Consider the following 16002-nt stretch of genomic DNA (forward strand, 5'->3'; position numbering starts at 1 on the left):
TGGCACATTATAAAATATACGCATTTACCTATGTGTGTGGGTGTTGCATTAGACATCTCCAGCATATATCTATACATTATTAATACCTTGGGTGTATTTAAAGTGATTTGGTTTATGACCTTATAAACTCTTAACCTTTTCGGAGTGACTATGACAGGATGGGATGGGATGCTTTTAACATTTTCTTTAAGAATACGACAGAAACTGAAGGGTGGTTTCCCTGGAGTAGGGAACTTGCCCGTTTTGATTTAATTAAACCAATAACTAAAGGCTGAAGAGGCAGCGTGACGTGGGGGTGGGGATGGGGGGAGCACATTTCTTGGCCAGACAATCGTTAAATGTGCCTTTTCCCGTTGAGAAGCAGGGAGGGAGACTACAGAGGAGCAGACTGGCTTGCATTCAGCCTCTGGGAAAGGGGTGATATTTAACTGCAAAGACCCGCACTTTGGGCTAAATTGAAACGTCTGGAGAAGTGCAGCTGGTATGTGGCATGGAATGGCAAACTGGGCCAGAACCGGTTTAGGCCTGGACATATGAGACCCCTTACTCCGTCAGCACATCTGGCACTGAGTCTTCTCAGCTACTCAAGCTATTACAATGATTCCCAAGCTCTGAGTGATGTTTGTGTTTTTAGCGATTCGTGTTTCGCAGCAATTGGCTGTCACAAATCATTAGCTCCCGCTTATTGACTTGACTGCGAGCAGCGCTCTCTTCAGCTATTAAAGACAGTCGAGTTTAATGTCCCTTTGGTGGCACCAGGAAATATGGATGCTGTTGTATTTATTTATAAATGTTTCTGTCTTGTGCATATGGGCAAAGGATTTCATGCAATGTTTTTAAGAGAGAACAAGACAATAACACACTGGAAAGCTCGCAGACTGAAAAGACCAACTAAAATGAAAAGAGACTAGCCTTTTGTTTCCATCAAATAAAACACATTTTAGCAGTATATAAGGCAATGCATTTTTAATTTATAAGAGCACATAAAAGGTTGTCTTGAGGCCTAGTATGACAGTGATACTATTTCAATGGTGAAATGGTTTCAATGGTTCCTACAGTGAAAAAATGGAAAATATAACATATAGACATACAGGCAGACAGAAAGACGGATGGTAGATAGTTGATTAAATGCATTTTTTAATGAAAAGAAAAGCTCTTTTAGACAAGCTGCATACTGTAAGGCAGAATAAGTGCACAATTACCATGACATTATAGATAGATAGATAGATAGATAGATAGATAGATAGATAGATAGATAAAAAATGATTTCCTCCTTATGAATTACAGGGATAATGATGATGAGGCAAAGCTTAAAAGCTGCCACTTTGTGCTGATGTGTCACCAGCTGCCCCCCCCCCCCCATTATCCTCCCTCCCCTTTCTCCCTCTACCCCCCCCCCCCCCCCCTCCCTGGCGGATGCTCCTGTTCCCCGCTGGAGAGTATAAGTGGCAGCGCTGCCCCTCTCGCACAGACTCTGTGAAGTCACAGCCTGAGCTGACAGTCCGCGCCTGGCTGCCCCCGGCCAGCTCTCCGACAGCCCCAGACAAGGAGCCGCGCTCAGCTCTGCTCTCTGCATCTCGAGGACCCCTGAGAGGACGACCGTGCCTGCCTGCCGGTAGGAGCCGCTGCCCTTATTTCCATTTTATTTTATTAAATAAACACTTGGCAGGCGGGCCGGTCCGGGGAACGCGGACTCTGAGACACAGATGCACCGTCAGCGTCCTTACTGGCGTCCGGTGGCGCAATAAATTGAAAAGTTGAGCAGAAAGGACGTGGCATCCGTCTTGAGTTCTATATCGCACCCTTAGCGAAAATGAGGACTTTCCAGGAACGGGGGGGGGGGGGGGGGGGGGTCCAGGAATCGCATTAACTGGGATGCGATTATCTAACCGGTGCAGCCGGCGTTTGGGTGATGGTGTCCGAGAGACGGTATCCCTGGCCCGCCTGGGGCACGTTCCTGTCTCTAATGTCATTTGGTCCTTTTTGGTGTCTGTGACAAACTGAAAGAGCCATGAGAGCGAGAAGAGCACAGATGCCCACTGTACCCTCACCATGTGCTGGCCAGGGGGTGGGGGGTGTCTGGCTTAGGGGGGTAGGCTGCTGAGCCTGGGATCAGAAGGTCTTTGGTTCTCATCCTTTGGTCAGAAGAGTGCTTTTACTATTGAGCTCTCGAACGAGGCTCTGAAGCTCCAGGGACTCACTGAGCGTGTGGCATTGGATAAAAGTGTCTGCTAAGAGAGTAAAAATTACAGGCATTTAATACTGATTACACACACACACACACACACGTAGGGTATACATATCCTTATGGGGACCGCTCATTCATTTCAATGGGAAAAATGCTAACGCTAACTATGACAACCTTAACCCCTACCCAGCCCTAACCATAACCATAATTAACCTGACAAAATAAAACAGTTTTTGCATTTTTAGTTTTTTCATAGCAGTCACCGATTTTTATGAAATAGAGTTTTCCCTTATGGGGACCAGGAAACCGGTCCCCATAAGGGAAAAAAAAACAGATATTTATCACGTTATGGGGACATTATGTCCCCATAAGGATAGGTAAACCCGCTCACACACACACACACACACACACACTCTCACACGTCTCTCTCCACCTGTCACACACTCTCCTCTTGTGGTCTTTCTCCAACAGGGCTGTTATATAGGGGCCAAATTCCATCAACAGCAAAAAACCACAGGCCACTGCCCATTTAAGTTCTTTCTTATGCAAATTAGTGTGAGCGTGTGTGTGTGTGTGTGTGTGTGGGAGGGGGGGGGTACTGTTTTCCCCTGATTTCGCCTGACTGTGACCCTACCTCAGCTCCATGTTTCCGACGGGCTGGCGGTCAGGGGACCCTGACGTAGGGCATCATCAGGACAGGAAAGGCCTCCTAAGAGCAGCACAGGACAGGTTTTTGCTGAGAAAGGTGAGCGACCGTCCCGTACGACGCATGGCGGACGGCAGACAGCGACATGGCTAAGATGGCGGCAGGTAGGGGAACGACCTCATCCACGTCAGGGAGGACACTTTCAGCTACTTCAGCTTCTACAAACTACCCTGAAACTAAAAGGCTCCCGTTCAGTTCTTCTCGTACTTTGATTGGTTACTTTCCTTGATTGAAAGACGCATCCAGCTGTTTCACATTAACATCAGTGACACATGCATGATTATTGGAGACTGACCAATCAGCACACAGCAAGAACTCGACACTTAAATGAAATCCAGGTCTTTTTAATTGAAATGGTACTTCACAAATCCTGCCCGAGCTCAGAGTGTCCACCCTGACAGGGATTAGGTGGAAATGCCAGCAGCAGGTGGCATGCAGCAAACCAAAAACCAGCATGGCTAACATCAAAGCAGACAGTTACAGGTAGTGCAGACAGAACCGGGCTTCTGGGCTTCCAGCGTGTCCACTCTCCTCGGGGCGGCATTTACGTCTCGTCTCGACACTTAGCGGAGAAGGGGCCGCATCTGGTGCGAGAAGCTGCCCAGCAGATGGATTTCACGCAAAGCTTTTTGGACAAATTCCTGGTCTGCAGGTGTGCTTCAGAGAAAACACAGCGAAAAGGTCACCCCCGTATTTTGGTATGCACGCATATTACAAGTAATACGTTTCTCTGATTTCCACCAACAGACATGCGTCCCCGATCGGCACACCTATCTGTGTGGGGCCTGCCCACTATAAAGGAGGGGCACGAGGATCACGCACCGGACACGAACCAGCAGGACTCTCTCAGCGGCCTAAGCTCCGCCCCCTCGCGGGCCGACTCCCCCGACGACTACCTGTGGTCCATCAGTCAGCTGGCACGCCCTGTCTTCTGCTCACCTAATACCAAGGATTTAGGAAAACAAGGGCAGGACACTGTCGACCCCCCCAGACACCGATCCAGCTGCAGTGAAGGCCGCTTCACAGTCACCATGGAGATGGGTGGGTGTCTAAGCAACGGGAGGGAATACCTGAATGAAGGGGGCATTCGTAAACCTGGCTCTCTGCCCCCTCCACCCCCCCTGAGCGATACCTGCCTCAGAAACAGCCATCCGGCTCTCCGTCCTGGACGGGCCGCCGTCGCCAAAGCCCTCGCATTTCCACGAAAGGAGCTGAAGTCCCAGAGAAGTAGGCGGCTCCCCCAGGGGGCCCTGAATGACACAGGAAGCCCCATGGCCCTCCAGAGGGACAGAGCCGTCGCCCGCGTGGACGACGACTCAATCATCTTCCACTGGATCGCCGACTGCCGCACTGCATGGATCACCGACTGCCGCACTGCAAGGATTGCCGACTGCCGCACTGCATGGAAGGAAGCGAGGCTCCAGGCCAGGATGCTGCCTGCCATTGCAGAAATATGAGGAAAAGAAGGCAGCCATGCCATTTTCTCTCAGTATTCACCCATAAATACATTTATTTAGTGAGAACTTTTAGCCACAGAAACCTACAATTGGGAGAGGAGGATCAGACTGGGGGTTAAAGGAGCAATTCACCCCAAAACTGCAAAAAGATGTGTTTTCGAGGGGCTTTAATGCTATCTGTCAATCTAGGCGGTTCTGCTTTGAACTCCCCACCGATATCGTCTGTGCAGTGATATAACTGGAGTGTGGAATTTGCAGCACAACAACCTTAATGGATAGACAGCAGTAAAGCCCCTCTAAAACATCTCCTTTTCAGTTTTGGGGTGAACTGTCCTTTAAGGGCCACAGTGAAGGGCCCAGCAGTGACATCATTCTGCGGACTGGGGCGTTTGAATTGCCACCCACTGGATCACAGGCACAGCAGCCTAACCTGCTGAGTCACGCACTGCCTCCTTAATCACAGCTGAAAACCCAGTGAAACTGGTGACAAGTACACACTGCAGAACACTCAGACAGCTTTCATGTTTTCTGCTAAGTAGCGTATATTCACTTAGTCAACGCCATCAGTTGGGGTCGCGTCCCACTCGCCTGTACCGGTGAACCCCATGCCTTCTGTGACTAACCCTAAATCACTGGGGCCCCGACTGAAGTGACTATTAAAGATGGATTAAAGATATTTAATTACACTGAGCTGTTAATTTCACAGCAGCTAATTAAGCAGCAGCCAGCAGCGACAGAAAGTGGAGATGTCATCAGACTTGCCGTGCGTGAGATGATTAATGAGCTTCTCCATCAGGAGCTCGTAGACAAAGGCTACTGAGGTCACATCACTTGCAGTTTTAATGAACCTGGTCATCACATCTGCCGGAGAATGATGGGAATGGCAACAAATACGTACAAAGGTAAAACAGAAAGATCTGATACTGACAGGGACCCGACGACTAAGAGGTCTGCAGTACTGTTTCGCTCCACATGGGGGCGATCAGAGGGCGGCTGGAGCTCCAGTGAGACGACATGCGAATTGCATGGAAAAATAACTGGACAGCAATTTATTTACAGTAAAACGGGAGACTGATCCCCGTGTGATCATGTCAACAGTGGGCGGTGGGGGGGGAAGCGGTTCTGTTACATTCTCGAATTGATAGTTGGTTGGAAGTTATTGAAATTATTGGTATGTTGTATGATGAAGACTATTACGACGCACTTCACGCAGATTACATTTAAAGTCAAACACGGTGACATATGGTATATAACTTTTTACATGCTGATAAGTACTAAATATTTGTTATATAAACTAACGTGTTAACTTTAACAGAAGTCAGCTGTCGCTGTGACTCGCCCTTTATATTTAATTTGCTGGTCAGCGCATTTTAAATGAATAAACCGAGTTTTTATATTTTGAGTGCCTTTTTCCTCTTTAAAAGCAGACACTGTCATCCCATGCAGATGATAAGGGCAAGACTGAAACTAGACTATTAAATGGGATAAAATAATGAGTTACAGACTCACTGAACAGAGGTCATTGCAGACTAGTGTCATGTCCTCAATGTCCACTAGGGGGCACGGAGCAATACGGACACAGGAAACATAGAACTATGATATATCACACACATATTTAAATTTGTAACATACTTCAGCACGTTTTTGACATAGATGCAGCTCACGCAAGCATGGGTTTGATTTCTGGGAGGTGTTCCTTGTCTTGTGATCCAGAGAACTATGTTATCTGCTCCAGGTCCTCGTATTGTGTGCTCCACAGAGAGTGTTCTTAATAATTTACAGGTAATACTGTGTTATTGATTATTGATGACCCATGGTGTCCCCTGTCCTGCGATAGGCTCCAACCCACCGATACCTATCTCTGGATAAACGTTTAAAGAAATAATATCCATTACCCTGTCCAGAATGAAGGGTTAGAAGATGGATTGAGGAACACCCGGAAAATGAACGCACAGCCACGAATATGGTTTAATGGGCAGGATTTGGTTTGTGTGTGTATATGACATGGGGATCGATTGATAAGGTAAGGTATGGCTGATTTCAGTTCAAATCGGTTGGTGTCTTTGAATGAGTGTGAGCCCTCTGGTGGACTGCGAATGCATTTAGGATGCCCTGTGCTTCTCCTTATAGGCTCCAGGTTCACCCAGGCTCAAGCGGGGTGGAAGGGAAAATTACACTTCCAATTATAACTATAACCTACATGATTTTAATAGTAATTATTGCCTAGATAGATTACATAATCAGGTACAAATTCTGCGACCACTCTGAATCTTTGTGTACAGAATATTATAAATAAAATGTGAACTTTACAAATATCAAATTTAAATTCCATTTTTAAACGAAAAACAACAGTTATATTATTAACTATAAACAATCGATACCTCGATATTATTAATACGAAGTCGCTGCAGAACGTTGCACTCAGCAATCTGATAATTAATGTTGACCTTTAATAAAAAATAATAATAAGCTACATACTACTCGGGAATAAAATTACAGCAGTACGAATAGCTGTATCACAAGCAACATCTGCAGCGCAGAGCATGAAAAACTAAAGTCACCGACGGCACTAGGGGCCCCTTCCGGTAACACGCGGGCGTTTAAGGTAAAGCGTGAATCTCGCGGTAAATCTCGCGATAGTTCGGGCGGCGGCCACACCGCGCGTCACGTTACCCCGCCCGTGTCGAAACTGGAAGTCATGGCTGATGATCGGTGTGGCTCTTCCGAAAGCATCCGGAATTATACTGCTGGTATACCGTTACTGCTTGCCCGGCTGGCGATGCCGCGCTGTTAGCCAGCCAATGCGGAAGGGACGGCGTTCGTGCCACGTTTAGCTGAGTGAGTCCATCGCTTCAGCATCGTTGTAATTAAATGTAATCGCTCAGTGCCATTTTAACGTATTGTGTTGCGTAAGCAAAGCAGGCGGTGGGGCCGCCGTTAGCGGTTTGCATTTATTATCATCGGGCCGAGATTGGCAGGGATCTATCTATCCGGCCACCTGATGTTTGCCGAGGTAACGTTTCTGTTCGATCCACCGGCCTCCGTGAAATGCTGCACCGGGAGCCGCTAGCCCTGGCCAGCACCTGACAGCGAGGGGAAGCGGGCTGTGCAGTCAGCTAGCATGGCTAATAATGATAATAATAATTATTATAATGATAATAATAATAATGAATGCAAGTGCAGGAAAAACGCGTGAATATTTTGAAATCCCCCGTTATAATCGTTTAAGGTCATGTTTTAAAATGTTTCGCTTTCAGTAATGAAATGGGTCATCTGGATACAAAATAGATATCTTTGTTTTAAGCTTCAATTGGTTGCCATGAAAACAAACAAACAAATAAATGGTGTTTACCGAATCACGAAACCATACATGCAAATGCTAACTTAAACTTTTACAATTAAGATATAAACAGACGCCGGCGCGTGACCGTATTTGGTTAAAATCCTCCATTTTTGACTAGCTCTCTGTTAAGTCAAAGCTAATATATCAGAGATACAAACTAGGCCTTTGTTTTCTGCGGGACTTCCAAAGGTCACATTCGAGCTGAGTGTCATATTCCCAGGGGATGTAAACGGGTTCGGGTCGGACGAGGTGAGAGCAGCACTGAATGCCGTCAAATGAAACCGGTATTACATTTATTTATACTGCTTCTCATATGTATTCATCCTGAAATTTAGGTCACTGACATCCAACTAACTGTCAGTATCAGCTTCCCCTTGAACTGAAATCCGTCACTTCAGTCTTTCTATATCTACGATTAATCCTAAATAAAACCCAGTTATTTGACAGATCAGATTCTTCTTTTCTCCTGCCTTTCTCACAAAAGAATAGAGACCTATATTATATGTATTTATAGCACGTTTGGTTCCTGGGCTCAATTAGCCAGTTCATTGTGAACAGGGTACGACCGGATTTGTCTGGTTTGTCTGGTTTTGCGTGTGTGTCTCCGTCCCTGTCCATGTGTCCGTCACCCCCGTCGATGGTTAACTTGGTTTATTCCTTCCAGGTCTCGCACCTGTCCACCTCCGGTTCTCGCACCATGTTCTGCCGCTGTCAGCAGGCCCCGCGGTGGATGAATCGACACTCTGAATACAGCCTGCAGTTATAACCTCTGCCTGCTTCTCCAGCGAGGTCAGATTCCTGCGTCGCTGCTCTGACATACAATCCAGTTTTGACGCGGAGTGGCAACAAGGGACAGTGTGCACGTCACCACGAATGTGGCAGTAAAATCCATCCATCCATCCATCGCTCTTTCAACCACTTGTCCAATGCAGAGTCGTAGGGGGGGCCTGGAATCTATCCCAGGGGGCAGAAGGCAGGGGTGCAGCCTGGATGAGATGTCAGTACATTACAGGGAATGCAAACTGAACACACACACACACACACACACATAATATTACATCATGAAAGTATTATAGAATAGATTATTAATAGAGTATTATAGAACTTGTTGAACGAGGATGGCAATGGTAAAACTTAAGCTGTCACACCCCCGCTGTGTGAAATAATACACTGATACCTTCGCATACCACTAGGGGGCGTCCCTGTGTACCGCCGGTGGTACCACTCGAGAGGTGCTGCTTGTACCGTAGTTTGAGAACCACTGGAATACTGACTGAGAGTTTATTCTGCTTTGTAAGATCAGAGCTGCTACCTGAAGGAAGTGAAGCACCTGAAATGTAACTGTGAGGTTATCAGGACTGTGAGGCTATCAGGTCCATCACAGCGTTATTTCCTTGGTGTTCTTACAGACGACGCCTGTGACCTCGCTCTCCTTTGTGTCCAACATGTCCGCAGGCGGAGTTCCGATCTGTCAGCCGACCGGGTCGACTTATCGTGCTGCTCACAGCCTGCGATAATTTGGGCTGCTTCTCGTGACAATGGTCTCCAGATCGGGTGAGATGCAAGGTAAGCCAACGGGCCGGGGCAGTCTGTGTCACACCTGCTCGTCTTTTGCTGAGGGTGTAGGTCCATTCATACACGTATTGGATTGCATATTCGTATTTGGCATGCTCATCAAAGACTCTAGAAAGTTCCGCATCTACACGTGTGTATAGCAGAGGTTCTGCCACTGTGGAAAGTTACGCCCAGCGTCAAGCATTACTCACGGCTGCACGGTTCTTTTGTGGCCCGTTTCCTCGAGTGTCAACCGATTCGCAGATGTGTGTTGTTTTCTGCATAACTGATTTTGTGCTTTAACAGAGCGAATAGAAGGGAAAAATGAGTCTGTGCATAACATTTTCAGTATATATTATGTCTCAATAGTGTTGCTGTTGTGTTGTAGTTCTAATTGGGCTGGAGGTGTGTAAGATTCACTCTTTGGTGTCGTAACACGGAGGCCTGTATGGTTAGTCAGAGGTTTCACGGTTAATCGAGGAACCGGTTTGTGACGTGCTCCTTAATCCGGACCGGGCTCCACCCTTGCTGTTTATAGACGCCCGCACGTGTCGTCTCTTTTGTTTTTCTGGCAGCGCTCGAGTCGGACGCACCAGAGGGCTTGCTGGGGGGCATGTCGCTGCCGCTGGGAATGACCCGCCGGGGCCTGAGCTACGACGACGCCTTGGAAGCCCCCATGTCGCCCCCACCGCCTGACATCAACGTCAACATCCTGTGGAAGCGGCCCGTCATTCCAGAGAGGAAGTTCCAGCGTTTGGCAGAGGTGCTGCGGCTCTCCTCGTCGCTCTCTGAGCTGGGCTGGGGGGAGCGACCCTTATATTACTGATAAAGATGCTAATTATAATTCTGATGATAATTATAATATCAGTCCTGTTTGGGATAAGTGATTAAGAGAGGGAGAGACGAATGGATCCTGATGTTTGTTTTTGTTGTTGTTTTTGTTTTGTTGTTGTTGTTATTGTTATGATCTGTATGATAAGTTGTACATCCTCCCAGTGGTACCCAGGTATCCATTTATGCTCAGAATTTTTTACGCCTCCTGTAACTCAGGGGCCCTTGCAATTGTCCTGTTTCCTCTTAAGATCCAGCAATCGGTCGAGGGCGTTGTGTCCCTGCTCATATCTCTCATACTATACATACCATTCTGTGCTCGTATCTCTAATACTCCACACGCCATTCCAAGAGGATGGTGTAAGTGCTGTGTAGGTTAAGGGCAGATCAAACCTTATCCCTCGATGTGTGTAACCTCAGGAAGACGAACCTGGAGGGTCCCTCACTCAGGGCTCCTGCTCGGACTCTGTCGCCTCTGGCGTCGCCTCCCAGCCTCCGGTGGTCAAGGCCAAAGCGTCCTCCATCATCATGAACTCCCTCATGACCAGTGAGTAGTGAAGTTCAGTTCATGGTGCATGTAGGGCCGGCGGTTGTGGTGTTTATTTTCGCAGCCGTCGGAAGCCGTGTAGTCACGTTTTGCGTAACTGCTTATTCGGTGTGGCTTATATGAGCCTGTAGCTTATCTCATAAAGCACAGGAGATGAAGCCAGTACATTACATGCTACACGCAGACACTTGTAATTGAATGAAACCTAAAAGAAACTGACATCGAATTAAGGTTAAGAAATAAACGCAAAAAGATCCTGGGAATCGAACTCACAACCTGCCGGTGTTGGGCTACAGTTGTGCCCACTTGGAGATCGGGTTTCATTCACTCATTCAGAGCGATAGCATGTAATGTGCTCAGCTACAGCATTCCGCTGTCCGGTTTAACCCCCCCCCCCCCCTCCTTTTCTAGAGCAAACCCAGGAGAGCATGCAGAGGTTCGAGATGCAGGCCGGCCTCACGGACGCCGGGTACACACCCCACAAGGGGCTGGCGGCCGAGGAGGCCCGATACCTCCGCATGGCGGAGAGTCTACATGTGAGTGCGGCTCCCCGGTCCTGTTCCACGGTGGCTTCAGTCGTCAGTTTTTCTGTCTCTTTCGACTGATGTCAGCCTGGGTGTGGAGGGAGCAGCTGGGTGTGGAGCGCGCAGGCTAAACTGGGGCAGCTCTGCCGCGCGCTTAAGTGCCCGGCGAGAGTGACGGGACACGCCTACCCCGGCCTGCCAGCGTCCCAGCAGCAAGAAGGAAGGCCCTTCATTCCCCGCCCCCCCCCCCTCCATGTCTGATGCTCACTGTCAGTGGTGAGATCGGGGGGGGGGGGGGGGGGGTTTGTGCTGTTTTTTAAACAGCCACTCACAGCACTGAAACCAAATTATTTAGTATTGCTGAAACCCCCCAATCAATATATTCAGTGCTCAGAGAAAGTGTTGGGCTGCCTGCTTAATTCTGTAAAAATATTGCAAATTTATTTTTTTTTCTCAACAAATGACTAATCACATTAGAAACAACCAGTGATTTTTCGTAAAACGTTCATCTCAAATTGGAAGAGCTGTTCTGAGTTATAAAGTCCATTGAATCTCATTGGGGGCTTTTAAATTAGTAACACCTTTGCAATAACATAAAACACCAAACATTTGTGTTTAGTGCCCCTTCGGGAGATAGAGACTACAACTGCAATTAATAGCAGAGTGGCAAGAATGGACCTGAATGGGTCAGTCAAAAAAATTAAGACGCTCATTAAAACGAAAAAGTTTGTGTAGAACTTGTGTGCCAATGTGTTAAACGTCGCTTGTCGATGGACTTTTGTTATGAAACCAGTAAATGTGTGACATATTTACAGAATTAAGCCAGCGTCCCGAGTCTTTCTGTGAACGCTGTATTGTATTTTTAGGACCATCGTTTTCGCAGGGGGATTTGCTGGACGTTTTGTTCCAAGTAAAAGCTTAATGCGGCCCGTGGCTAATTTTACTCCACATTATTCTGGTTTTTGCTTAAATCAGTTATCCTTTTCGGTCAGCGTTTTCTTGGTTTTAGTGGAGGCAGAGGAATACAAATAATGTTCATTATGAAACGGAAGACAGATGTATTCACATTGGCATCGAATTTATTCGTTGTGAATGAAAGAGTTGACTTTGCAGAATAGTTGGTATGTGGAAGTATGTATGTAGATAATTTTGATTTACATGATGTTTATTATATATAATTTACATGTATAATTATGTTCTAATAATAACTATTGGAAGACTCTGTACAGGCAGTGAAACTTTAAAATTGATCTGTCTTCTGTACCGGGAGCACAGAAGGTCAGTTACAGATTCCGCTCTCCGTGGTTCCTCAACCGGTCCTCGTGTTCAGCCGTCCCCAGGGAATCAGCGTCACGCTGACCTCTCTTGCAGAAGCTGAAGATTCAGGAGTCCAAGGAGGAGAGGCAGACGAGCTCTGCGCAGTCCACGCCGAACACCAGCCCACAGTCGTCCCCCAAGCCAAAGCGCAGGTGCGAATGCCCCCCCCCCCCCATTGACAGCCAATCCGATTCTGCGTTTTACCAAAGAACTGCCTTAATGAAACGACGGGGCGTTATTAGTCCTCACCATTAACAGTCACGCCCCCTTCTGGTCTTGCTATGAATTGCAGGGGCTGGTTCAGCCAGGGTTCCATTCCGCCAGAATTTGTCAGCACTAATTCCACCACCGTAGGTGGCAGCGGCAGCGAGGGAGGAGCCGTCGACCGATGGAGTGTCTTCGGGCCGCGGCCTGCGGTCCACAAGTCCACCACTGACCCAGGTAAGAACTCACTCACAAATGGTCCATATTTAGGCGTAAGAAGTCAAATAGTGATACTTTTTTCATCCCGGTGGGGAAATTCTTTTCGCTTGTCCCATCTTGCTCACTATGAGCCAACCGCATACACAGGTAAGAGCATGTTTGGGGGTTACATTGCAGGATCGGAGCAATTTGGGCTTTGCTTAAAAGTCTAATGGAGTCCACGGGACTCGAACCCACAACCTTCAGCTCATGGGCACGGACTTTTAACTCGCTGAGCCACACACAGCCCCAGGCTGCATATAGCTGAACCTCCTGCAGTGAAATAGTTTTGTAAAACAAATACTCGGGTTCTGGGTAATACCCACTGAAAACAGCATTTTGATCCCTGCCCCCTGACGGCCGTTCTCCCTCCCTCCGTCCCTCCATCATCCGCAGGTGGCTTTGCGCTCCAGGCTTACCGAGGAGCCCAGAAGCCCACAGCCATGGAGGTGATGAAGGCCCAGGCCACCCGCCTGGTCGAGGACCCCGCCAACCTGCAGCCCCCCAAGCTGGACATCCCCGGCACGGAGGCCAGGAGGCAGCCCCCCCGCTCGCATAACCTCAAGCCGCGCGACTTGAACGTGCTCACGCCCTCCGGCTTCTGAGCATTCCGCGCCCCTCCGCCGCCGGTTAGCGTAGCGTAGCGTCGCGTCGCCATAGCGCCTGACATGTCTGATTCGTGCTCACGAAATAAAGGCTGATCCCAGTCGTCCCAGACATCCTGTCTCTCTTGCGCCCCCAGCTGGATCGAACCCTGAAATACACCCAAAATGTAAATAAAGCTGTATTCCCTCAACCAGAATTTATGGCACTATAATAGAAAAAATGGACCGGCACCCCATCCTTGGTTATTCCCCGCCTTGCGGCCATAGCTTCTGGGATAGGCTCGGGACCCCCGTGATCCGGCGTAGGACAAGGAGGTATAGAAAATGGATGGATAGATGGGTGATGGATGAAATAAAGGTTAAAAATTAGAGATGCATATATGGGCTACTTTTCTCAGTTGTCCTGTTTTTTTTTTTTTTGTCCCTTAATGGAGTTTTCTGTTAATTACTAATTTGTTTGATGATGAAAATACATATCAAAATCTGCCTAATGTTTGGCTGTTCTCCCGCACTCGTAGTTGTGCTCAAGAGACAATACCAAAGTAGCTCTGTGATTTAAGAAGAATATCCCTTGCTGTGTAGTCCTGTTATTTCAATAACCAGAGATCTGATTTCTGTCATCAGTGTAATCAGTCCTTTGTCATGGCTGTACATTGTTCCATATTGTGTGTATGAATATGTGTACCTTGCATCAAACTTCTAGTAAATTCATTTTTTATATATGTATGTAAATATTTATTATTAGCTGTGACACAGCCAAACATAACGTGTTAAATTTCTTTTTTTTTTTTTATGAATTCTGATGTATCAGGTTTTCTGTATTAACAAAGATACAGCGTGCACTGTTACAGAAGTTTGGTTTTCATTTTTAAACTTATTCTAACATGCTATCAGGCTATAATCAAAGGATGAAAAGGCATTTTTATATTTGTGCTGTTCAACTGTAAGGAAACATTGCTGTCTGGAATTTGCTGTCAGGTCAACAAATAAATCACAGAAATCTCTGTATGATGGACCATGTTATTCCGGAATGTTCCCCCAAGAAGTCAGCAGTCTCGCTCCTGGGGAGGGATTTTCCTTCCGTTTTTACCAACTACTCATTAACATTTCAAGTCTCTGGATACTTAAGCATATTCATGCACTTAGATAATTATGTCAAATCCTTTATTGATTCCAAGGGGAATTCATTTAAAACAATGACACCCCAGATGGGACTCGAACCCACAATCCCCGGCTTAGGAGGCCAATACCTTCTCCCTTAGGCCACTGGGGCCACTTTGCTGTGCTTTCACACCTTTTTGTGATGAAGTACAGCTTACGGAGGAATCTGGCCCTGATGTTTAATGGTAGTTTTAATGGAGCTTTACATCACACTCCAGTTCATTAGCCGTGACGCTATTGGCTGTGGCTATTTACAGTACTATTGGTATTACATTATATTAGCCCTAATTGTCTTAAATTGTAATAATATTATTCGGATCTGTAAAGGATAATACATTGGACCCTCGAGTTACGACCGGCCTGACACGATCAACTTGGGTTGCGACCAAAATCTGAGTTTTGACCAAAGTCTTGAGTTATGACCCGAATGCCGTGTATCCACCTGTTGTGGCTGTAAACAAAGAGCCGAGATGGTAAAGCAGCCGGTGTGGATAAAAGGGCTTCTGAAAATGACACACACCACTTCGAAACAATGACACAGAAACGGTGAGTGCAGTATGAAATGGGTGTTTCTGGTAGGCTAAGGCACATTTTATAACGTTTTGGTGAATACGCTAGGAAAATGGTGTTTCTGGTAAACTACGCACATTATACAACCCTTTTTATCACGAAAAGGTTAGGTAAGGGGTGCTTTGGCAGGTTCGCACTATGGGTATTTCCATAATTTCTTATGGGGAAAATAGTCTTGAGTTACGACCAGCCCTTGTGAACGAATTGAGTTCGTAACTCGAGGCTCCACTGTACTCAGCGTGGACTGCAAGGTGACAATAATGTCTCAGAGGAACGAAAGCAGCACCACAGTGACTCACCCGTACAGGCAGTTTGCATTTTTTTAAACCAATTTCCATCTGATGACTCTTATGCTTGGAACAGCCATTCCCCATTATAGGGATCCGAAGTCCAGTCCTTTGGTTACATGTCACCGATAACCAGGGTCGGTCAATCCTACTGGTGACATTGGCGGACGCCTAGGGCGCCGAATTCTTAGCGGGCGCCGACTCGCCAGCCAATTTCACTTTGCCTCGGATGCAGGGCGCCGGCGGTGATGCTCGCCTAGGGCGCCACATCGGCCGGGACCGGTACTGCCGAAAAGCATTCGAAAGCATGCGTTTTTGTTTCAGCCGTCCCGTGCGCGTTAAATAACGGAGTTTTTATTAAAGGATGGGCTTTAAGAGCAGCCTGTCCCTGCGCGTCAACTTTCTGCTTCGCAGGGAAACTTGGCGATGCGGCCGGCGGTTGCGTGCTGA

At 47.3% G+C, this 16002-nt stretch overlaps 2 protein-coding genes across 5 annotated transcripts; both read left to right on the forward strand.

The window, feature by feature from the left end:
• The first annotated feature begins 1479 nt into the window (after nucleotides 1-1479).
• On the forward strand, nucleotides 1480-5747 carry LOC111850216 (uncharacterized). 3 transcript variants are annotated; one of them, XM_023823897.2, is made up of 4 exons: nucleotides 1480-1615; nucleotides 2828-2933; nucleotides 3368-3546; nucleotides 3642-5747. In XM_023823897.2, exon 4 carries the CDS (start codon nucleotides 3644-3646, stop codon nucleotides 4349-4351), a length of 708 nt encoding a protein of 235 aa, XP_023679665.1. In that variant the 5' UTR covers nucleotides 1480-1615; nucleotides 2828-2933; nucleotides 3368-3546; nucleotides 3642-3643; the 3' UTR covers nucleotides 4352-5747. The 3 variants fall into 3 exon arrangements, with proteins under 3 accessions (XP_023679665.1, XP_023679660.1, XP_023679656.1); XM_023823892.2 differs by having other exon boundaries at nucleotides 2828-3546; XM_023823888.2 differs by lacking the exons at nucleotides 2828-2933; nucleotides 3368-3546.
• Nucleotides 5748-7016: 1269 nt separating this feature from the next.
• Nucleotides 7017-14542, forward strand: kiaa1191 (KIAA1191 ortholog). Of its 2 annotated transcripts, none has more exons than XM_023825023.2 (9): nucleotides 7017-7189; nucleotides 8359-8483; nucleotides 9150-9260; nucleotides 9824-10011; nucleotides 10500-10626; nucleotides 11038-11162; nucleotides 12522-12619; nucleotides 12760-12908; nucleotides 13326-14542. In XM_023825023.2, exons 3-9 carry the CDS (start codon nucleotides 9233-9235, stop codon nucleotides 13532-13534), a joined length of 924 nt encoding a protein of 307 aa, XP_023680791.1. In that variant the 5' UTR covers nucleotides 7017-7189; nucleotides 8359-8483; nucleotides 9150-9232; the 3' UTR covers nucleotides 13535-14542. The 2 variants fall into 2 exon arrangements, with proteins under 2 accessions (XP_023680791.1, XP_023680800.1); XM_023825032.2 differs by lacking the exon at nucleotides 7017-7189 and adding an exon at nucleotides 7204-7364.
• The last annotated feature ends 1460 nt before the right edge of the window (nucleotides 14543-16002 follow it).

Source organism: Paramormyrops kingsleyae, chromosome 24, assembly GCF_048594095.1.
Source record: "Paramormyrops kingsleyae isolate MSU_618 chromosome 24, PKINGS_0.4, whole genome shotgun sequence".
NCBI lineage: Eukaryota > Metazoa > Chordata > Actinopteri > Osteoglossiformes > Mormyridae > Paramormyrops > Paramormyrops kingsleyae.

Coding starts and splice junctions, on each gene's coding strand:
- LOC111850216 (XM_023823892.2), top strand. CDS start 3,644: ATGCGTCCCCGATCGGCACACCTATCTGTGTGGGGCCTGCCCACTATA.
- kiaa1191 (XM_023825023.2), top strand. CDS start 9,233: ATGGTCTCCAGATCGGGTGAGATGCAAG. Junction 9,261..9,823: donor CAGATCGGGTGAGATGCAAG/GTAAGCCAACGG, acceptor TTTTTCTGGCAG/CGCTCGAGTCGGACGCACCA. Junction 12,620..12,759: donor TCCCCCAAGCCAAAGCGCAG/GTGCGAATGCCC, acceptor TATGAATTGCAG/GGGCTGGTTCAGCCAGGGTT.